Source organism: Filicampus tigris, chromosome 14 (genome assembly GCF_054856515.1).
Source record: "Filicampus tigris isolate MCC_2025a chromosome 14, RoL_Ftig_1.0, whole genome shotgun sequence".
Taxonomy (NCBI): Eukaryota; Metazoa; Chordata; class Actinopteri; order Syngnathiformes; family Syngnathidae; genus Filicampus; species Filicampus tigris.
This window is the reverse complement of record NC_141230.1, coordinates 20,009,256-20,033,511: the sequence shown is the minus strand read 5'-3', so window position 1 is coordinate 20,033,511 and position 24,256 is coordinate 20,009,256. Positions and strand designations below refer to the sequence as shown.

Below are 24,256 nucleotides of genomic sequence, written 5' to 3'. Positions count from 1 at the left end.
AACCCCAACCTTTGCTCGCCTTCTTGTTTTCTAAACTTGTTTTTGAGACTATATCATGTAAAGGAATTCTCCTAATAGTAATCCCGGATCATAACTGTGATGTCATGTCCACTTGAGGCTCACTCGACTCGACTGGACTCCACTGCTGCGTTTGTTTTGTTTTGGTCGCCATGGTAACTTCAGCGTCTTTGTGGCGAACGGGAGGCGTGTGACAGTGATGAATGTGCCGGCCGAAGAAGCGGAGCCTCTCGGCCTCGACCGCTTCAATCGCAATCCATGATTTATTACGCATGGGGGGGAAAAAAAGTCAGCTTTCACTCCTCAAGGTGGACGGCAGAAATTAAGAAATGAGATTCAGCCGCGCTTCAATTTAGCATCAATCCACGTCGTCGCTGCCACTGCCGGCATCTTGTTTGAGGGCGGCCCTTGTAGCACGCACGTGCCCAAACAAGAGATGGAGGACGGCGGGAACCACGTCTGCGTATTGGAGATAACGAAGGCAGCGCTTCTTCCTTTTGGACAGCGGCCAGCCTATCACAGAGACTCTTAATAGCGTCACAAGCACCGCCCCCCCCCCCCCCCACACACACACACACCTCGTCTTTGGCGTCACCGCAAGGTCAATCGAGATTGTCCGCCGTCCATTTTAGTCCTCTGCGCTAGTGGGTGCGCTCATGCTAATGCTAATGCCTATGGTGAGCAATCTGGTCTGTGATTCTGACAATGTGTGATTGAGGAGCGAAAAAGTTTGACATTTTCGGGTGAGCATCAAAGAGACCAAGTGGCGACACAGTGGTGTTACTTGTCTTTGATGTTTGATGATATTATAAGGTGTTTAAGATGACTAAAGTGTACACGTTTTGTGTTTGGTTGACAGCTAGTTACACGTTTTAATTATCAAATTTGTTTTTAAAAAGTTTCGCATCATGTCTTTGATGAACAACAACGCTGCACACCTTTGCTTTTGAGCTGCAATTGCGTGTTGCATGTCTTTAAATACACATAGTCTTTGATGACAAAGTTAGATCAAGCGACAATTTTACGCACCTTTTATTTGATGAGTAACAATCTTGTCTTTGATGAGCAATCAAAGTTACAAGTTGCGCAGTAGTTACACACTGTCTTCCAATAACCAAGTTGCACACGTTGTCTTTGATAAGTGCCAAAGTTACACATTTTCTGTTGAGTAATGAAATGTCCATGGTGTCTTTGATCAACAAAGTGACATATGAGGTCTTTCAGGACCAACAGTTACACACGGTGTCTTTGATGAGTGACCAAGTGACACTAGTTTGGTTAACACATTCCTACACGGTGATTGTCTTTGATTAATGACAACGTTAAACAGATGGTCTTTGAGAAGACAAAAGTTCTTGTTTCATAGTAGGGTTTCACGCCTGGTTTAGGGTTTCACATAACATTTGTTCATGATGAGCAACCAAGTTCCATGAGGTCTTTGAGTGACAAAAGTTGCCTGAGTGACAGTTGCACATCTTTGATCAGCCATAAAGTATAGACCTTGTCTTAGATTGCCAAAGTTACACATCTTTTCTTACATAAGAGACAAGACACACTGTTTTGGATTTGAACACCAAAGTTGCACGTCTTTATCGAGCGACAAAGTTGTATGTGCATCACAATTCCCACGATGCATTGCTGATGCAGTCTCATGCTAATCGTGTTAGCGGCTTGACTTGATTCCTATGGATTGTTTTCCTCATGTTAAACATCAATAGGGGGTCCTAGGAGGCTCTTCTTCCCGGGAGCTGAAAGCCGCTTCTGTTTTGTGAGAGCACGCGATGACGTATGCGCGCACATACACACGCAGACAGGCACACACAAATTCCCCTGTGAGACAGGTAACATTAGCTCGCTATTTCCACAGCACCTGCCACCCGACCTGTGTGGAATTCATACACCGCCTCAGGCTTGAAAATACACAGCATGGACAATCATGCCGCTAACATGATCAATCAAAGACACGTTCTCATCTGTTTACCAATGCGGTTCTGCAGAAGCGTGACGGGAGCGCGTCACGTCGTCCCGTTATCCGCAGATGCTGAAGCCCATGTGTCTTTGATGAGCAACAGGTACCTTATCCCTGTGTGAGCAGCACATTCAGAACGAGTTAACTTTCCCATTGATTGATGATGAAAAACAGGTTTATTTACCACGTTACAATAAAATGATTTTTTGGTGGAGTTCCACGTCTTGTCTTTGATTCGAACTTTGTCATTGATTTTAACAACAAAGCCACTCATCTTTGATAAGCAAAACAATGTTAAAAATCTTGCAAATGATTTTAAAAAAGGACGTCCCAACAGGTTGAACGTTTTAATGTTTAACGGCAGAGTTACCCGTTGTGTCTTTGATGAGCACTCTCTGGAAGTCAAATTTCTGCGAGAAAAGCAGTATAAGACGCGGGAAGACCTCCGTGCAGTGCACTGACCTGGCCCACATCCAACATGGCGGCCTGCCTCGCCTCCACTTGACCACACGGTCGGGGGTGCGTGCGTGTGTGTGTGTGTGCGCGTCTGCGTGCGTAAAATACAGACGGAGGATTTCAGCTGCGATGTTCAGATAAAAGAAGGCCAGCCATTAAAAGCTTCCACTCACCGCGAGGCGTTCAATGTCCTGCCAAGTGCATGCGATATTACAGCGCTCACTCAGCTTGTTTTTTTTTTTAATGCGGCTTGGATGACTTTTTTTATGTTTGTCTCAAACAGATTCCATCAATTTGCTTTTATGCGCCGTCTTTGCTGACAAAGTCAAATCGGCACCTTTCAACACAAGCATCCAAGTTACAAGTTACACGTATTGTGTCTTTGAGCAACCAAGTGTTGCTGTGTCTTTGACGGTGAGATCACATGGTTTTCCTGTGGCAAATTTACACTTTCTCTTTGATGTGGCAAATCAACATTGTCTTTTATGAGAACGGTTATACGTTTTCACTTGAGAGCTACACATTGCCTTAGGTGAGTGACAGTTACGTCTTTGATGAGCGGCAGTTGGACACAACACAACTCAGGCGTGTGTACCACTACGCTACCATGTGCAACAATCTTTGGTAATCAACACAGTGACTTGTGTCTTTGATTTTAACAATAAAGTTACACATTGTCTTTGAGGAGCAACAGAGAGACACGTCATTGATTTTCATCTTGGCAGTGTCGACCACCAAAATTACTCATTGATGAACAGCAAATATACACGCCTTGTCACTTGATGAGCAACAAAGGTATACTGTACATCTTTACGTCATTGATGAGCAAATACCCATCTTGGTCTTTGAGAGTCTTGGAGTTTATCAACAAAACTACACTTCTTGTCTTTGATAAGTCTCTGCATACCTGAAAATAAATTGATCCTCTATTCATGCTCTGCTTTTGAGGCAACATTTCCTCCAAATTTGTGCTGCTTTCCTGGTGTGTTGGTGGTGTTGCAGTGCTGTAAGAAGCCCAGTGTCCAGCCGTCCACGCTATACGCATGGACGGCTGACTGACGCAGCTCATCAATAATCATCAGCCTCAAATCCTCGTCTCATCAAAGACCCCATCGATCCTTTTAGCTGATGAGCTTGTGAACGTGAGCCAAATTCAGAGCAAACGCTGCCTGCGTGCTCGTCTTCCCGCTAGATACGTTACACCTTTTACTTACTTCCACGTCTACCGACTTTTGTTTGTATTCGGACAACTGTCTTTTTGCTGCACATTTGTCCTGCACTTTCCAGCGTGTCCCAATGTGCCTTTGATGAGCCGCAAACGTACACGTCTTGGGCTCTTTTTCATTTTGACACGGTGTTGGTAATATTGCAGATGAGGGCGGGCTGGTGGATTGAGAGAGGGAGGTGCGCCGTTGTGGGAGTGGTCGCGGCACCCAACGTTCACCAAAATAACACCTCGTGACGTGTGTTTCTGTTCGACGCTCTCTCATTTGTCAGCGTTGCTGCCATAACACGGGGATGTGAGGAGTTAAGGCGCATGGGAGAGGGGTTCAGTGTTGATCTGGAGTGTAAACAGATGTCAAATATTGTGATGGAGAGTGGAGGAGGAGGAGGTGCGAAAGTGTCAGGCAAAGCAAGGCGATGAGGACGGATTCTGAATAATGGAGGAGTGCGTTGAATAACATGTTGCGCTTATACTGCTGTCATGTTCAATCTGGATTGGGTCTGGATTCAATTTTGGTTTGAATTTTTAGCTTCTTACTATGCATCTACATGAGATATTTCTTGTTTCAACATAGTATTTTCATAAGATTTGCTCATTATAAATGAATGGATGGATAAGATGGATTTTGCATGCATTTGACTAAATTGAATGAATTTGATACAATTAGCGATTTATTAATTGCTATTTTTCATTAGACTTTTTTGTCAGATAGATGTTGCCTGCGGAACTTTTGAACACTTTAATGTAGTAGGCAAGAACCGTACTGGTGTGTGTGGGGATGTCACACTAAGGGCATAAATGGGAATTCTTCCTCCTGACTTGGTGCGGTGAATAAGTGTGAAGATGAAGATAATGGTGGCAGGGGGAGGGGCCACATTGGTATTGAGGGCCGCGTTGGGGGGTTCAAGTGTTGGAACTCTTCCCGCCGTTCCGATTGCACTCACAAGACCCTTTCACGCCGCTCGTCAATAAATAATCCAAGTGAAATATTTGATGGGCATCTTAATCCGTATTGCTTTCATCAGGATATGTCAACATGTATATTTTGTTTCTATTTTATTTATATTGTCATAATATTGAGAGAAGAAAAATGTTTTGGGGCATAAGGAAAAGGTTTGGATTTTCGAGATGTATACTGTAAAATCAACGGCACGTTTATTAACATTTTTACCTACATTTTTTTCTTTGTAAAGATTAATACTATTTTCTACAAGACAAAACTTGTTGGTAGAAAAATCTTTCGTTTTCTTGAAACAATATATTTTCTGAAAAATGTAACATTTAATCTAAAACATCTGATTATATTCTCGTATTGCTGTGGCCCCGCAAGAATAGCAAACTATCCGCGTCTAATTGAAATGCATTGGGGAGGAAAATAAAAATAAATATAAACCCCAAAATTCTTAGATAAAAAAAAAAAAGAATTATGTAAGATATTAAATGTTGCTCATGATGATGCTACATGGAGCGCTATGGCACTTGATTTGGCATCACAAGTTTGAAAAGCACTAAATGCATTGTATAAATGTTGCCATACTAATCGGGGGTGTTTTACGTAAAGCAGCCACATCCTCATTCTTGTCTATTTTTACTCGCCGGCGAGTCTGAGCCGCTTGTTCAGGTTGCCGCGGTAACCAGCCGCCGCCATTTGTTCCAATTAGTCGGCTCGCTTTCAATAAAGCGCTAAGCTAAGCTAACTAGCACGCGTCACCCGACTGTAATTTCTCTACTGTTGATTAGTTTAACAGCTTCCAACGCGCTTGAACTCTGATGAACCTTTACGGTACACACACACACACAAACCCCCGCACACACACATTCCTGCCCTCCATTGAAAAGTTGCGGGTTTGTTTACGAGAGCCCCAGTGTGGGTCTTCGCTGCGTTCATGAGCGGCTAGTGAATGAAAGACTCAGCCCTCCTCCTTCTCGCTATCGCCTCTCCCAGGGTTGAGGTGAAAAGGAAGCCACGCCTACCGCACCCCCCCCCACCCCCCTCGGACCCTCGCCTGCCCCCCCCTCCCCCGGTTCCCCCCACGCGCCCTGGTGATGCTAAATCGGTGAGTTTAGCCGCTTTCATTTCCTCACTTTGCGCCTCCTTTTTGTGCTTTCTTTCCGCTGTGAAATTCCAACAATTCTGGGTTTTTCCTCGCTTGGGTCTGGAATTTTTCACCCGAGCCTGAAAGGTGAAGACTTACGGGTCTTTGGCATGCTAAGTAGCACGTACTGAACAACTAGGCTGAACCATTTTGAAAAAGAATCGTAATTTTCCTCAATATTACGATTGCGATTTAATATGCAATTTTTTTTTTTCAAGGCCCCTCTTCCCATGTAAATTTTTTTTTTTTTCCTCAAGAAAAGTCCTTTTTTTTCACAGCGTTAAAAGATGTATTTATTTATTTATTTCTTACATTTATTTTCATAATTTTACTCCTTTACTGTGGTGGCATCCTCGAGCAACACCCCTGGAGTTTCGCCAGCGGACATGTTGTTGTTGTTGTTGTTGTTGTTGTTGTTGTTGTTACCTCCACCAAGGACCCCCAAGCCTTGTTTGCTGATATTTCGTCGAGGATGGTAAGAATGCGCCGGAAGAAAACAAGTTCTTTTCACAGGCAAACTGGGGTACGGGGTGGCCGGAGGGTGGCAGTGGGAGTGGGTTGGGGGGCAAATGGGAGGTTGGGGGTGGAGGGGGGGGGGGGTCACTCTTCATTCTCCTTGGCAAACTAACACGCCGCCATTGTGGCACGGCCACGGCGCATTAGCGCGCCTTTACAAGGTGGGAGCATTCAGCGCACAAAGACGGGCACATCCTTGGACAGCCTCGCACCGGGGGCCGTCACTTCTCAGCGGGGGAAGGGGCTGCACGCCGAGAGGGTCCCTCCTTGCGTGAGCAACGCATGCGGGATGATGATGATGATGATGTCATCGCTTGGCTCTGTTCCGGACCGCCTTCCCGGAGGCTTCGTCACTAGACTTCAATTAGACTTCAGCTGGACTTTGTAGACGTCATCACGGCTTCACAGACTTTATGTAAGATTTTCATTTAGCTAACATGTAGACTTTATTTAGACTTCTGGTGGACTTGATATTCTTTGTGTATACTTCATTTAGACTTTGTGAAGTTTTTATGGACTTAATTTAGACTTCACCTGAGGTCACATAAACTACACATAGACTCCATTTAGATGTCATCGACTTTATCTAGACTTCAGGTGGAGTTGACAGAGTTTATGTATACTTCATTTAGACTTTCTTATGGACTTCATTTTCAGTTCAGATAAACTACATTTAGACTTTATGAGGACTTCAGACAGATTATGTCAGGGGCTCCCAAGTGCGGTCCTCAAGATCCAGCCTGTTTTAAGTGTATCCCTTCGGCAACACACCTGATTCAAATCATCAGCATGGTTATCGGGTTTTTACAAACCTTGCTGATGAGCTGATCATTTTAATCGGGTGTGTTGGAATAGGGGGTCTTGAGGACCAGACTTGGGCACCCCTGGTTTATGTGATTTCGATTTCTTTTTGAGTTCCGATTTACTGGATGTGGACGTCTTAATTGACTTTGTGTAGACTTCATTTAGATTTCATGTGCTCTAAACAGACGTCTTCCTGTTCATTGAAACTGAGACTTAATTTAGCCTTAGTGGCGACTTCACTTAAACTTTATTTAGACTTCATGAGGACAATTTTGAGTTCACATTAGCTACGTGTGGCCTTTTTCTAACTTCATGTCGACTTAATTTAGCTTGATGAGGAGTCCATTTAGAATTTGTGTAGACTTGATTTTTAAACCTCATTTCGACTTGTAGACTTCACATAGACTTCATTTTCAGTTCACACTGACTGCATGTGGACTATTTAGAGACTTGACGGACACCTAAAGATTCCATGTAGCCCTCATGTAGACTGCATTTACACTTCGTGAGGACTTCATGTGGACTTCATTTAGGCTTCAATGTGGACTTCCTTTACACTTCATAAAGACTTCATGTAATCTTGGAAAATGTCATAGATTTCTTTAGTCCTTCATGTTGACGCAAACGACTTTATGCAGAGTTCACATAGTTTGTATAGCCTTTATTTAACCTTCATATAAACTGCTTTGACTTGATGTCCGCTTGTTAGCCAGGAGACTGCATTTCTCCCATTTTATTTCCTAATCCCTGCTGGGTGTGTGTGTGTGTGCTCAAAGTGTCTTCTTTTCTTTCTCATCTCATCAAGTTCAACATTTTATATGTCCGTGATTGATGTCCCGCTCATTTGTTTCCCACACGGGATTTTTTTTAATGACTTTTTTTTTTTTTTTTTTGCCTTTTATGAACTCCATCGCTCAGCTCAAGTGGGGCTGGCGGCCTTTGTGTTGGGGGGGATGCAAGTGGGGGCCCTCAGCTATAAATCGCTCGCTGATCTTTGGAAGCTGCGTCCAAGCTGCCTGGATTCCGGGAGGCTAACTGGCTAATGATTAGCCGCCTCCTCCGGAGATTCTCGGAATCTCGTCGCCATCCTTCCTTTATATGCTGACATGGATGATATTTTAGTCAAGTGGACGCTCGGTGAGGCTGGAGTGTTAGCATTAGCGCAACTTGTTAGCATTAGCGCGACGGATGAAAAAAGATTTGAACCTGAGGACCAAATTGTTGCTGCCGGTGAGTGGCCGCGTGATTATTATTCAGCGTGGATTAGCGGTTAGCGGCTAGAGCATGCTTTCGAACAGGACTGCGGGGTCACATGGAGACCAGGAAGATACATTTAGTTTGTCTAGAGTTTGAGTTGATGGACTTTTGCGTCCATGATTCAGCTGGACATCGTTTTGAATAGTGTCGACATGCTAGAAAATACCGTATGTGACATGGAATTGACACGCTGAACTGAAATCTCGTAAGTTAAGTTGATGTCTGATATTGTTCTAAATACATGATTATTTTCACTTGGTATTTTTAATGGCGACAGATATGCTGAACAAGAAAAAAAATTCTGAAGATTAGTAGTAAAAAAAAACCCAAAAAACAACAACACAGAGATAAGAGAGAAAATAAAATAAACTTTGCCACGAATGAGCAAACTTCAGAAAAGAATTGGCATATCGGTAAAAAAATGATGTCTGGAAAAAAAAATTGGCCGATTTTTCTCTCTGCTGTAAAGTTAAACTAATATTAAATGATAAAGTATCGTAAAACAGTCAAATGCTCTTCCTGCAATTAATATCTTTATTGTAAGCGTTAAGGGGCCTAAAAATAAGTTGTTTTATTCATTACATGTATATTTTAGATTAATCGTTCGATTCTGCCGATTGTGATATCGCCTTCAAAAATTCAAGGTCGGTCAGGCCCTAATGAAAAGCTATTCAAAAAGAATACAAATAGCGAACCATAACTGACATGTTTTGCTTTGGATCTCAACACACTTGACATAAAGAAAGGTGCACACGTAAATGAGCAAAATTGAACGCATTTAAAGTGGACTTGGTTAGTTTGAACAAAAGCCATACAACATGACAATAAGAGGTTTTTTTATTGTCGCAGTGAGGGTCACGTGACAGCTGTTTTAATTGTCCTTTTTTCCTTTTTTGATTTCCCCCTCGGCGCCGTCAGAGGCGTTCCTACGCAGGAAGTCAATGAGGCGTCTGTCAAAATAAATCAGCGGATGCATCAAAAGAGGAAACAAGGACTCGCGTGAAAGAAAAGGACACCGTTGCTTTTCCCCCCATGTGTTTTTGTTCTTCTCCTTTGCACATAATCAATCAGTTCCCTTTCATGCCTCTTCTCCATTTTTCTTTTCTTTTTTTTTTTTTTTTTTTTTTTTTTTTTTTTTTTTTTTTTTTTTATACCGGGGGAACAAAAGGTTTGATTTGGACCTCCTCCTCCTCGGGTCCGCTGCAATATCCATTTTCATTACAAAGATGTTTGCCAGACACAAAAAGAAAAAAAAATCAAAGGCGATTCAACGGCTGAAGGACAATCATGTCGAGGACGTCTCGATGGACTCGAGATGCATCGCGATTCGCGACACCTTTGAGGGAATTTAGTGCAATAATTGATTTGAGTTAATTACAGAAAATGACATTGTCCGGCAAACCATGTTGCAGTGAGCACATGGAAAAATTGCGCAAACATTAGCAAAAGTGCTGGACAGTTAAAGTGCTGCTAGGTCTCTTTCTCTTGAGGTTTAAATGAAAAAAAAAAATCGGAGAATGTTACACAAAAATGCACAGTTCTTACAAAAAGATTTGAAAAAGATTGATCAGACAAAAAAATAACAGAGGTAAAGAAAAAGCAAAAATACACTAATTTTTGTCTTTCATGAAAATACGAAATTATGACATAATATGACAAAATATTTGGCATCAAATAAATATTTAAAAATTAGACCACAAAAACAATTATTATATACTCAAATATTATAACGAAATTCAAATATTGGACAACAGTTAAATACACAAATACTCAATAAAAATAGTACAAAATAATAAACAATAATTTGTAACAATACAACATTTGCAGAAAATCTAAAAGTTTACTGCAAAATAACTATGTGTGTGAGCATTGATAGTTCTGAGTCCCCCTCTGCTGTATTGCCTTTCGGAGTTCCACTGGGTTCAATTCTGGGACCGCTGCTCTTCTCGTTATACTTTCTGCCTCTATCTTCTTTCTTGAGAATGCTTAGTTTTTCTTTTCACTGTTATGCTGATGACAGTGACATTTATGACCCGTTAAGGAAGAAAGGTGGTTTCTCAGTAAAACCGCTTTTATTATGTTTCGAAGACATTAAAATCTTGATGGCCTTGGAAGTCTTTTAATCCTAAATTAAAAGAAAACTGAAGTGACAGTGTTTGGTCCCGGTGGCCCTTGTTGACTTTGACGGGATGCAAAGTCAATCGTATTAAATTGGATTGATTTTAAATAGGGTCAGCTCATCCGTGCAGTAGTCAAAAGTCCGGCTATACCTTAGACAGCTAGCAAAGGCGAAGTTTTTTTCATGCACAAGATTACATAACTGGAATCCATGCCTTTATTACATTGCAACTGGATTACTGTAATGCACTTTATTTTGGAGTCAGCCAGTCCTCCCATAAGCATTTCGGGTTGTCTCATGTTTTCAAAGCGCTCTATAAACAAAGTTGAGTTTAGCTAATTTGCCCAGTTCATGTCTACTTTCTCCTTAATCCAAAAAGATGATTTGGCTCAAAGGAGGCTGTTGAAATTCTTCTCCGATTGACGCCTCGTGTCGGCATTAGCATTCAGCAGCCAACCGGATTACTGTCCCGCTCCGGAATGACCTCCTTTATTTTATCCAATGGCATTTCTATGCAGTATTAATCAGAGGGAGCTTTTAGGGCGGACGTTTTTCCCAACTTTCAATCTTATTTTCTCTCTGCCGCATTGTGCCACTGCTAATGAGATCTTAGGAGCAATCTTCCGTTTCCTGCCAGGCTTGATGGCATTTACCACCAAGAACAGATTGGTAAAACACTTGTCATTTATTCTTGTTTTTGTTGTTTTTTTTTTTTTTAAGCGGGTGAAGTCGCCGGCGTGACGGGTAACCAGTGCTTGTGTTGCGAGACCACAAAGCAATTAAACGCGGCTACAAGCTGTTTGGGTTTTCATTCAGTGACATCACACTGGATTTAATTACATTTGAATCATAATCAGTATGATTAGCGGCGTCAGGCTTCACGGTCTTGCTTTTGTTTGGGACACTGTGTAGGAGTTCACCAAATGGAACAAACATTTTATGACATTGACTACATTTTGTCATTTAATGTTAGGAGGCTCGTCCAATTAACTAGACCAGCTACTTTGGCTAGCGTCTTTCTCATCCCTACATGCCATGAAAATATATCCACTTAAATCCTCCAGTGGCAGGATTATATCCCACCAGGTCATCACTGGACTTTCCGCACAGTGTCAAGAGGCTCTAAGCGCAAGCTAGCTAGCAAGCTAACAGGCTTACAGGGCTCCTCTTGGCTGGTGGATGGGCATGAATCTAGGCTAGGCTAGCTAGCTAACTACATGCCATAATGGTAGAAATAGGCCAAGTTACGGCTGGGCGATAAAATGATTGCAATAAATTGAAGGTCACTCACGGTGCGTATTTACTCGATCGAACACGGTAGAAATGTGAGTGACAACAACCAAGCCGAGTTGAACTTTTCATGTTCCACTTCTGTTTGCAAGTTGTGGGAGTAAACAGAAAACCCTCTACCCCTTTAGCTTCTTCAGTTTTCAGTACAGATGCTTTAAAACTGGCAGTTTAAAGACGTATTTAAAACATGAAATATATATTTTTTAAAAGAACTGATAATAATCATGATCGGATGATAGGAAAAAATAAATTGTGATTTTTTATTTTTTATTTTTGCCATATCGCTCAGCGCGGGATCGCTGCAGGTAGAATGAAGGCGTTCAGTTGTAATTTAATGGGGAGGGGTCAAACTCCCAAATCCGTCTCTGGGCACTATTTTGTCCATGCCCGCAAAATCAGGAAAACCGAATTGAGTATTTTTTAAAGATCTTACTAAATGTTTGAGAACATGTACTAATGTAGACTACCTGGGATTGACTTGTATAGACTGATCAGATTTGTGCTCATGGCAGTTAGATGGTAGGCCTGTTCAAAAAGGAGGACTTTGTGGACTCAAGTGATTCTGGTCCAGTTCAGAGATACTGTTGACGTGGACCACAGTTTGGTTAGTCCAGTTGTTAGATGACTCGAGTAGTCCTTGTCCACTTAGGAGGTTTAGGAATAGTCCAGGTGCCATCCGGGCTTTGATTTCGGCCAGTTGGGGCTTGAGTGGTTGAGATGTGGTCTCCAGGTATGCCAGTCTAAACAGGAAGACTCCGTGGTCTCTGGTAGTTTCTGGTGCGCAGGTAGATGTGGGCTACACTTTGTCATCAAATACTGTGTTTCTCCGGTCCAGTTCGTAAATTGCCTGGACTCAGTATTGTAGTGTGAACTTCAGCTGTGTGTCGAGCTGACCCTCTGCTGTTAAACGGTTAAGAACCCTGTCGTAGTTCCGGTCCAGCTTTTGTAGAAGCTGGTTGGTGAGATCAGGAGTGACAGACGTCTGTGCGAACAGCAGAACCTTTTGGCCCACCCTTATTTCACACCACCACCACAAAATAAATCCATCTGCTAAAGTGACTCACTGGAGAGTGTGTGTGAATGTGTGAGTTTGCGTGTGCCCGGGCATCTTGTGTGTGTGTGTGTGTGTGTATCTGTGGTTGTGTCTGTCCGTGCGTGCGCAAGTGTGAGTGCGTGTTTAAGTCAGTGTTTCTTTGCATGTGTGGATCTGTGTGCGAGCGCGTGTATGTGTCCAACAAGATTTTATTAAAGTTGTGCAGCCAATCCCGTGGCAGCAGTGGAGTGATGAATGCCTGCTGCGTAAATGCAATAAGATGGATTTGAGGCTCCTTTTCCTGGTCCTGTTCTGGCCCCCCACAAACGCCCCGCACCCGCCCCCGATCAGCTGTTTGTGTGCAAGGGAGATCGATGACGTGTCGCCAACCCGCCACGCCGTGCACGTCCCAGCTCAGGTCGCCGACGACACGTCGTTCGTATTAGCTGTCGCCGCCGATCTGAGCTGCCCGCAAGCACAAAAGCGTCGGCGATGAAATGCCAGCGCTCTTAATTGCTCTGGTCGCTTTTTGTTCTCTCCTTTATGCAAAGCTTGACAGGAGGGTTAGAGCCCAGAGTGTTTTTTTTTTTTTTTTGGGGGGGGGGGTATTTTTTATTAAGTATAATGAAGTATATTTTAGTTGTGGCAAAGTCAAACATTTTGTGATCAACTATTGCATTTTTGTGAGCAAAATTGCACGTTTGTTGCTAATTCTACATTTTTTTGTGACAATGTGCGGGCAAATTATGGCAGGTTTTTCTTTTTTTTTTTTTGGTCAACTGTTACATGGCAATGCAAACATTGGATTTTTATGCCAAAATGTATTTTGGTGTATCTTTGTGCACAAATATTGATTTTTTTGATTTTTTTTTATGGCCAAATCATATTCAAGTTTGAATGTAAAAGTATTCCCATTTTGTGGAATATACAACATTTTGTTACCAATTAATACATTTATGTGCACAAATATTGTTCCTTTGTGGACAAATATAGAATTTTGTGTCCATTTTTGTATTTCCATGCCCAAGTATTGTACTGTTATCGCTATTTCTATCATTTTTGTGACAATACAAATCAATTTAGGGGCAAATTATGGCTGTTTTTTATCCCCAAAGCAACTTTTGTGATCAACTGTTACATGGCCAAATATTCAAATTTGAATGTAAATGTAAATTTTTCCCTCTCGGACAAATGTGCTAAAATACAACATTTAATATATTTCTATGCCCAAATACTATACTTTTTTTGGCCAAATATAGCATTTTTTGTATGTAAGTAAAATGTGACATGAACTGTACTTAAGCCACTAATATGCACAAATCTGCACTTTAGTGGCTAATCATACCATTTCCATACCAAATTGCGGCTTATTGGTGCTAATCAATAAATGCTTGGCTCAACTGTGTAGAGTGGCCTTTGCGCAGTGTTCTTAATCTACTGCCTCTGTTGTTTTTGGGGTTGTTTTTTTTTTTAGTCGCGGTAAGCTTTCCCGCCGCCGTGTTTTATCTGAGTCAAGTCAATTTGCCGGCTGTCTTGTAAGGCTGCCCTATAAAATATAACGTCGCACTCATCCTTCAGCAGTGATCTGCATGCCAACCACTTTGCGGCCTAATAGAAAATGTATAATGCGCCCTTGTCGGCGGCGAGGCTCATGAATAAAAGCGGACTCAGTGGTGCACACTTCCAGGCCACTCGTAAACATGCTGATGGAATCCAATCAGGTTTGTCGCTGTATTTACATCACTTACGTGCTATTCTTTTTTTAATTTTTTTTAAAGATTGTCAAATACACTTGTCACACTAAAGTTCTTGATGTGGAGTTGTTCATGCAATATCATCTTTTTCAACCTGTTATCAATGAAATTAGGATAAGAGATTAGCCTTTTTGAGCATAAAGCCATACCGTTAATGGCAACATATATTGTTTTTTTGTGGCCTGTAGAGCATTTCCTTAGAAAGGTTTTCAAGCCAAAAGACTATTTCCGTGGTAGACTAGCATTTTACTGGCCAAATACCGGTATGTCATTTTGTGGTAATATTTTTTTATGGGGCAAAGTATCGACATGGATGAAGCTACAGTAGATAGTGGCCATCAAAATATACATGGAGGCCAGAATTGGAATTATGTGCTCCCTCCTATGAACTTCACTTAGGAGGCGAGTAGCATTTTGGACCAGCTGGAGACGCTTGAGGAAGGACTGGCTTGCTCCAAAATAAAAAGGAGAGGCTTTACTTAGCCAGCTGCCTGAGATTAAAAAAAAAAAAAAAAAAAAAGATGGATTTAACCACAGCACCAATTTGCCAGTCCAATTTTGAAAAATTCCAAATTCGACTCTTGGCTTGGAGGGCCAAGTCAACAGGGTGGGATGTACAAGGGTAATTGGGATCAAACACCATCACTACTGTTTTCTTTTCATTGAAGTTCAAGACGTTTTGTGCCATCCAGGCTTTGATTTCGTCCAGACTGGACAAAAGTAGCCTTAAGGAGAAAGTGTGCTTTTTGCTTAGCGGCACATAGATTTGACTGTCATCCACATAGCAGTGAAAGATAAGACCGTGCTTTCTGTAAGATGGAGCCCAAGGCAGTAAATACAATGGAAAAGCAAGGGCCCCAAAATTGAACCCTGTGGAACACCATGCGACAGAGCGGGACTCAGGGCAACCAAGGCTAAAGTCCTGCCTGCCAAGTAGGCTCAAAATCACTCTGTAGCATTACCACTAATGCTCACCTGGTGCTGCCAACGAGCCGACAAAATACTGTGGTCCTCGTTATCGAACGCTGCAGTCAGATCCAACTCAACAAGACACTCATTGGACAGGAGGATGTCATCAAAAACTCACAAGAGGTCTGTGCTCTTCAGCATCTTAAAACCTGACGATATGTTCGTCCAAAAATGATTTCATCTCGGTGTTCGCCATTTTTTGCCAAATTAAAAAAATAAATAAATAAAAAGGATCTTGGAAATGTAAACGTTGAATACATGTGTTTCTTTAGCCATACCTTCAGTGTTTGTTTGTGACCCGCTGAAGGAGTCGGCACGTCTGAACGCCGCGTGGCGTAAACACGTCCCGAGCGGGGGAGCGACGACGTCTGGTGCGATAGCAGCTGATAACGGTTGATAACGATAGATAACAATAACTCCATCATATCCCCCCCCCACCCTCCCCCCAATGCGGGGCATGTGAGGAATCTGGCGTGCTAATCAACTCACACTAACAAGCGCACACGTGAGTGAGTGAGTGAGTGAGTGTGTTTGTGTGTGTGTGTGTGTGTGTGATCCTCACACTCGGTTGTACCTGCCAGTGGGGGAGTGGGGGCACTGCGTTGTGAGGTTGGCAGTGTGACCTCAATCAGGCCGAGCTTACAGCGCCAGAACACACCATTCGGACGCAATGTTCTTTTCTAAACAACGGGGTCAAGTGTGCTGTGTGCGTGTACGTGCATGTGTGAGAATGTGAGCGTGTGTGTGTGGAGAGTGCGTGCGTGTGATTGTGCCTGTACTGTGTCTATACATATATGTTTGTGTGTGTGTCTGTATATGAGTGAGTCTACTATTGTTGTGTCTGCGAGCATGGTGTGTGTGTACTGTGTGTGGTTGTGTGTGTGTGTGTAAGCGTGAGTGAATGAACGCACGATGCTTGTTTGTGTATTTTTTCTGTGTGTGTACGTGCGGACGTGTGTGGGTTTTTTTTTTGTGTGCGCGTGGTTGTGTGTGCATGCGCGAGAGAGTTTACAACGTTTGTGCGCGTGTATGCGTGTGTTTGAGTGTTGTGTGTGTGTGTGTGTGTGTGTGTGTTATCAGGCATGTTGCCTATTGTGCCAAACATTCCTCTTTGCACTGCTGCATTGAAAGCTGCGGGCACCCTCATCAACACCCCACGTGTTTACTCAACTGCAGATGGGGCGGGCGTCTTCCCAGTTGCCTTTCTTTGGTGTGTGAGCAATTTTGATCCAGATCTGCAAAGCCCCCCATAGATGACTGATGCTACAAAAATGGGCGCTATATTAATTAGAGACTTTCTTTTTTTGATACTAAGACTCCACACCTAAAGTCCTCGGTTTGGTGCTGCTGTTTTGTTTCGCAACAGAGCTCGAATGTTCTCATCAGAGGGCGTCTATACAGTAATTATGCTTAGCTTAATGCTAACAACATGAACATGGATATCGCGGTAATTACAAGCGTGTATTCAAGCGCTTATGAAAGTCCGCTAGCTTAATGCTACAACACAATGCAGGATTCCATAGCCATGCTACTGAAACTAGCATCAATTTTGAATAACCGATACATGATTACAAATGGTATTTATTTTTAACCCGTAGTGACATATCGTCGCTGTCATGTGAAAAACACGTATCTCCTTTTTTTTTTTTTTCTTATTTTTACATTTTTATAATTTATATTTCCGCGTTACAGACATGGCATTAAAGTGAAAATTGAAAAAAGTTTCCAAAATTGGAGATAAGTGTTTTTCACAGGACAGCGACGATATGTAGATGGAACACGCAACAAAACTCACGGGAATATATTCTTTATCCTCTGATTGAAAGGACAAATATTATTGCAGCTTATACTGCCTCTTGATGACACAGCCCACTGAATGAATACATGAAAACATGATTCACACATGGTTTAATTTTGTTTTGTGTTCTTACTATGTTTATATCAAGCACAATACTTAGTATTTTGCCTATTCAAATTTGAATTCCATTTTGTTTGGTGGTGTTTTTGGGGCGTGGCATTTGCGTGGAGTCTAAGTAAGTAGCGAGGCTTCCGTCTCCATAAACGCGGACCGTTAGCCGCGACTCAATCAATCCAGCCCATTGATTCGGCGACGATGCCTCCCCCCGTTTACGGTGCTCATTTTCCCGATTAACTTTTGGGCCAAAGAGCGCGGCCGTAAAGCTCGCCTGGCCGTGACTTTACATGAAAGAAAAACACCCGCGCTGGCTTTTAATCGGCGACCATTAAAATTAACGTCGCATGACGTTTTACGGCAGCTTTGGTGTCCGTTGATATTCTGCAAAACGACACGGGAGAGGTGGCCATGATGACCCCTGACCTCATTCTTAATTCAATTGAGAGTCTCTTTCGGGGCACCGGTAGTCAGGGTTGATTTCGGGGCAGATCATAGCATTTGTGGCCCAGCAAATATTGCAACTTTGTGGCTAATGACATCGTCTCTCTGGCAATGTACGGTGGATTTCTGCATGCTCGCAGTTGGGCACCTGCGCATTCACCTATTCGCTGATGTTTTTCAGTTTCTTTAAAATATTTTGAAATATTTAGCTCTTTTTTTATTTTATTTTATTTTTTTTGCACATTGGAAATTTTTTTTTGGAATTGGAGCCGACCTCCATTTTTTTATTGGAAACGTTTATAGTGGAAAAAAAAAATCACCCCCAAATTCTTGAATAAATGTGGATTAACCTCCAATAAGCATTTTCCATCAAAAACAGTCATTGTCTACCACTCACACCCCCCAAAAATTGCCGAATTTCACAAACAACATTGAAAAAAAAAATCCACGAATAGGTGAATCCACGGGTGCCCAACCGCAAGTGTGCGTGTATAGTATAGCTTTTTTGTGCTAAAATGCAACTTTTGTGAGCAATTATTGTATTATTGTGAACAAATACTGCGCTTTTTGGTCAAATAACATTTTTGGGAAAATAGTTTACTTGCATGGGCAACATATTGAATTTATGAAAAATACGACCTTTTTTTGTGATCAATATTGTAATTCTGTGCACAAATGTTGCTCTTTTGACTGAATATATTATTTTTGTGGCAATACAGTGTGTTTTTAGCAGTATCGCATTTTTCCGCTAAAATACCATTTGTGATTGATGTTTTTGTGCTACCTAATAGCATTTTTGTGTCAAAATAGTTTGTCTTATTTGGGATCAACTATTCTAATTTTGTGCACAAACGTGGACTCTTCTGGCCAACTGGAATCCGTTTTATGGCAAAATTGTGTCTTTAGGTGCAAAGTTGAGCATTTTTCTGCCACAAAAAAAAAAAAATTCCTTTGTGATGATCTATTGCATTTCTGTACACTTTTGTGGCCAACTACATATGGACCCCCACTAAGCAGACCACATTTGTACTCAATCCTTGTATTTTTGTGCACAAATATAGCACTTGGCCAAATAGAGGAGAGGCGGTGATGCTAACCCTTGTCCTGATTTTTGATTCCATTAGTCAAGCCGAGAGTTCCCGTTAGGTGCGCCGGTGCTTTAATTGGCACAACGGGGGTGCACTAGGGGGGCGTGGGAGTCGCCATTGATGTGAGCATGAAAGATCAACGCAAATGTCAGGCAGTCGCTTTCCCCTCGGGGCGAGTGGCCAAACTCGCAGCCAGAGATAAGAAAATGTTTCCATTTTTGCCTGTGATTACGAGCACGAGGCGACTGATAGGATAAGTGCTGCAATCATTTATAATCACATGTGTGAATGAAATCAAATTATTCTGAATTTGGTGTTTTTGTGGCACGTTAGTGCTCAAATTCAAATCCAATTGCATTTTCCTGCGCAAATATTACGCAAATGATTTTTGTCATAAGATTTTGAGTTTTTCAAAACAATTTCCTGCCCGTATTTCTCTCTCAATTACTTGTCGTTTGAAACTTTTTTACATTTTATGACTGGTTTTGAAAACGTTTTCCGTTAATATAACAACTATTTTCCTGTGAAATTAAAAACTCAAATTATTGGATTTTTTTCCCTTTAAAAATTACAATTTTTTTCATAACCCTGCAACTTTCTCTTCTTTTTCATCTTTGTCAATACAGCTATATATTTTCTCGCTCTTAATATTTTGACATTTTCATAGTTAATTTATTTATTGATTTTTTTTTTTTAAATCAAATATTACTTCACAACTTCACAATCACAACTTTAGGCATAAAATTTCGACTTCTCTCTTGCTTATATTCTTGAGTCATAAAATTACAACTTTTTTCTCTCAATATATAATATATAAATGAATATATCTTTTCAATAAAATCGCAACTTTTTTTCTTTTAATATTATAAAAAAAAAATTATATATGACTTTGTCATAATATTCTACCTTTTTCCAGCTAATACTACTACTTTTTTTCCTCTTAATAATATGACTTTTGTCATAAAGATGACAACTGTATTGCAGCACTGTCACATTTTTCTCGCAGCACATATTTCAAATCAAAACTAAACCACGTGTAAAGGTGTTTTTTTTGGGGGGGGGGTTTCGGATGGGGTTCCACAAATAATGTGTACAGTGAACAACTTTAGCTTCCGAAGCTTATCAGTCCTGTCGCCATCCGAGCAGAATGTGGAGTGCTCGCATGCACTCGACCTGGATGGTGACGCTTGCCGCCGCGTTGCCGTGGTAACGCGCTGGCAGCCACTGTGAGAGGCTGCGCTCGTCTGATTTAGAGGCTGCCATCTGGACTTAGATTGATTTTTCTTAAAATAAAAAAGGACGACAGATCAGCTCGTTACCTTGACGATGTAAAAGTGCTTTAAAGTAACAAGGGGACTGGACCTCATTTTAGCTCATTTACCTCAAGTGTTTGTTGTTCTGACATTTTCAACCCGACATTGTAGGGCCATTTTGGACATTTCCAGGATTTTTTTTCGGGGGGGTGGGGAGAGCAATGCTAAATTATGAAAATGTTGTGTTTTCATCATTCATCCCTAGAAGCCAGTTTTACTGAGCAACATGAATTTTGGTGGGCATGTTAATCAGAATTAAACCCACGAAAAAGTCTCGGGAAGCCTTGCATGATAAGACACAGGAAGTCTGCCATTCTGGTTTGAAGTGGCCATTTTAGAGTATATTAGGATATTTCCAATTGTCCTACAAACATTTGGAAAATTCAGTCCCCAAAACCATATTCACTTACCGACAAAGAAATTCAAATTTGGTCTATCATGAGGAGACCCACAAAAAGCCATCCCAGAACATTCACAGCAACTCTGCCATTCTGGTTTGAAGCGGCCATTTCCTCATCAATTCATCCCTTTCCGGGTGTCCTTAAAACACAAACTACTCCTCCATGTTCTGTCCAATTGCTACCAAGTACTGTATGAAGCATGTATACGAGTTAAATTTGTGACACTAAACTGTGAACATTTTCGTTTTTATTATTGTGTGTGTGGGCATAGCATGGCAGTAAAGTTTGATGACTGTTCCCTGAATGCCTCCCCGACAAGCGCAATGTACTTGAAGTATTTCTGGAGCAGCAGCAATGAGCAACTTTTATTGATTTTTAAACAAAGCTTCTTTTTTTTCCTGGTTGCTCCACTTACAGCTCGACGGCGCTAATAATTTTTTATTGATGGAGGCATTAGTGAGGAAAATTCCACAGGGAGCAGTGGTTGCTCAACTTGGAGTGGCTTTGAAACATTTTGCTGAAGTAACATCACGTGTTTGCCGTCATTTTATTTTGTCTTAACGAGTTGTCAAATTAACCTCCTGAGAGTTGAATTGCACATGTTTGATAATGATCAACGTTTCCCCCAAAAAAGCTTTGCTTGCGTTTTTTTTTTTTGTGCAGTGGGTTTTCTTTGTCTGTTTTGGCTTCTTTCAGCTCGATAACATTGTCACTTATTCAACAGTTTGGATTTTATTGCAGACAGCTATATTATATATATATATTTTTAATTCTTGTTATTTTTATGTTGTTATTGTTGTTATTATTTTATGATTATTATAGAAACTAAATCACCCGTACCCAACTTTTTGTCTGTCTTGTCTTTTCAACTAAAGCAACTAGATTGCCTTCATAATGCTTTTTATTCGGGTAACTAAATCACCTTTTGTTGGGCCTGCAATTATTATTGTTTTTAAATTTGTTTTTACTATTGATACAGTGATACAATAAATAAATACCTTTTTTAGAATCGTTCATTTTGGTGTTTTTTTCATTATTTGTTAAAAACAAACTCAGCAAATAAATCAACCTTTTCCAAGGCATTTATTTATATTACAATGTGTTGATTTTGTTATTCGGCAAGTAGGCAGTTTTTTTGAGGGGGGGCGAGGGGGCACTTTAAATACTGTTATGATGATTGTCCTTGTTATTTTTTATTATTATTGTGGGAACTAATGATATTCTGTAAAATAAATCACCTTTGTGGGGCACTTAAATTATTTGCATTTATTTATTTATTTACTTATTTATTCAATTTTTGAATGAACGAATTGACTGCCAGTCATCTCGGAGCATTTTGAATATTGTATTCAGACACAATATAGGTGCCAACCCAACCAAAAGAAAGAGAAGACTCTTGACTTTCAACAGAAAAAAAAACCCTTTGTTTCTACCTCTTTTCATTCGTTGCTAATCAGTAGTAGGACACGGGTTGGTTTTACCAAAAACGTTGGTTTCACACCAAAAAGTGGAGAAAAACAGCTTTCGGTGAGAAGAAACATGTCAAACAGAACAGTGACTTTGACGCTAACATATCTCATTTGGATTATTATTATTATTTTTAAGTTTTGTAAATGTCTCTTCTGTTCAGCTGCATCCCGCTTGGCAGTTAGAGGAGCGGTCGTCACCATGACAGCGTCCATGGCCGGCCTCCTCCTGCCGAGGCTCCTCCTCCTCATCGTCCCGCCGATGTTGACGGCGGCTGGAGCTCATCCCAACGCTTCGTCGGCGTTCCCGACCATGTCGCTTTTCCAGCCGCTCACTCAGCTTGAGTGCTCCAAGAAAGAACATCCCAAAGTGTCCATACAAGGTTAGGTGTCCGTTTTTTCTGTCATTAACGGTGTTAGCGGTGGTTACTAGTATTTTCTGTCAAGCTGTTCTTTGCTTGAACCCAAACAAAACAAAAAAAAAATCCACTTAGGACTTTAAAATGCAAAAAATACAATAGCGCACTTGGTATGCTAAGCTAACGCAGCTAGCCCATGTGTTGCGTAAGCTGTATAGAGGGAGAGAATGAATGGTTGCGTTTGGAAGATGAGCACAAGGTTAGAGGCTGTAAAATGGATTTGATTGTGTCGGTTCTCTATTTGGCATCATTGCAGTGTGCCAAGAACCACAGCAGTAGTGAAATGTAGGCCAACAGTATGTGAGCAAACACGCACAAATTGTGGTTTCTTTTGGACCTTGTGTTGTTTGTCTCGCTTCTGCCAAAAAAACAAACCAAAAGTAAGCTGCAAGTGTGTATGAAAAACTGAAATACAAAAGCCTGAGGAATTGAATTGGATATACCGCGATAATCTGAAAAATCCACTCAGTAGAGCTACGTCTAGAAACCTGGCCTGACACAGCTACCCATCGTGTCTTGGGTGGAATGTAATGACAAAGCAACGGAGTTCTTGGTCTGCTAAAGAACATTTATCCTTGAAATTTTGATGGTAGAAAATTCTATTTGGTCGAGTGGCGCCTAGAAGCATGTCTTTTGATACCATCTTGTCCTAAAAGTCTCGGATCGTGTTATTAAAGAATCAACGGCTTTGTGAAAGAACACAAAGTCTTTCCAGTCAGAAAATCCGCGGAATAAATTCATCGGTAGAGCGCTACCTAGAAACTCGTCCTTTGACGCAGCTCTCCCAGGTACCGTAGATAGCTTATATTATAAATCGCCACGACCCAACCCAAGTGTCGCATATGGAACGTACAGTATAAGAAAACAATCTTGCTTTGATAAAGAACACCAAGTCTTCAAACTTTAAAGCGGAAGTCAACGAAAACATTTTTTTTTTTCAAGAATATGTTCCCAGCAAGCCCACTAGTTGAAACACGGCATGCTGATTAATGTTACGTTTGTGGAATATAGGTTAAGCAGCAAAATGCACTCCGTTTTTAGCCAGCTCCGGGGCGGCCATTTTGTCTTGTGTCGACTGAAAATGACATCACAACTGCTCACAACGACCAATCACGGCTGACCTATTTTCCGAATCTGAGCCGTGATTGGTCGTTGTGAGCAGTTGTGATGTCATTTTCAGTTGACAGAAGACAAAATGGCCGCCCCCAGAGAAAAACGGAGTGGATTAACACTTATTCCACAAACGCAATATTTATCAGAATGCCTTGTTTCAACTAGTGGGCTTGCATAGAACATATTCTTGAAAAAAAAAAAAAAATGTTCGCGTTGACTTCTGCTATAAAGTTTGAAGTTCCGAATATCAGTTCGTAGAGTGCTGCCTAGAACCATGAAAAGGTGTTTTTTTTTTCCCACCGGCTCTCACAAATGTCTGGGATCAAATGTCATTATCAAGCAACGGAGTTCTTGCTAGAAAAATAACAAAACAAAGCTCAACACGAACATTCCAGATGCTCGAGCGCCACTGAGTAAAAGACGCAATTGAATTGAAGTGATTCGAGTGAATGCGTCGTGTGTGATGACTGTTTTATGCTCGCTTTTTGGAGCATAACCCGGCCCACCTGCACCAGGAAGCCTGAATGGTGGCCGGATTAAAGTCCAACAATGGCTAATGCTGTTGAACCTACCACATGCTGGATGAAAATGGAT

At 41.4% G+C, this 24,256-nt stretch overlaps 1 protein-coding gene across 3 annotated transcripts in view; it reads left to right on the top strand.

Moving 5' to 3' along the window:
- The window catches only part of sema5ba (sema domain, seven thrombospondin repeats (type 1 and type 1-like), transmembrane domain (TM) and short cytoplasmic domain, (semaphorin) 5Ba), an 84,513-nt gene that overhangs the window by 6,893 nt on the left and 53,364 nt on the right, over positions 1 to 24,256 (top strand). For all 3 annotated transcript variants that reach the window (XM_086051411.1, XM_086051410.1, XM_086051412.1), the window contains exon 2: positions 22,295 to 22,513. In XM_086051411.1, the coding sequence (XP_085907537.1) occupies positions 22,333 to 22,513 (181 nt within the window). In that variant the 5' untranslated portion in view covers positions 22,295 to 22,332. The remainder of the gene's footprint in view (positions 1 to 22,294; positions 22,514 to 24,256) is intronic.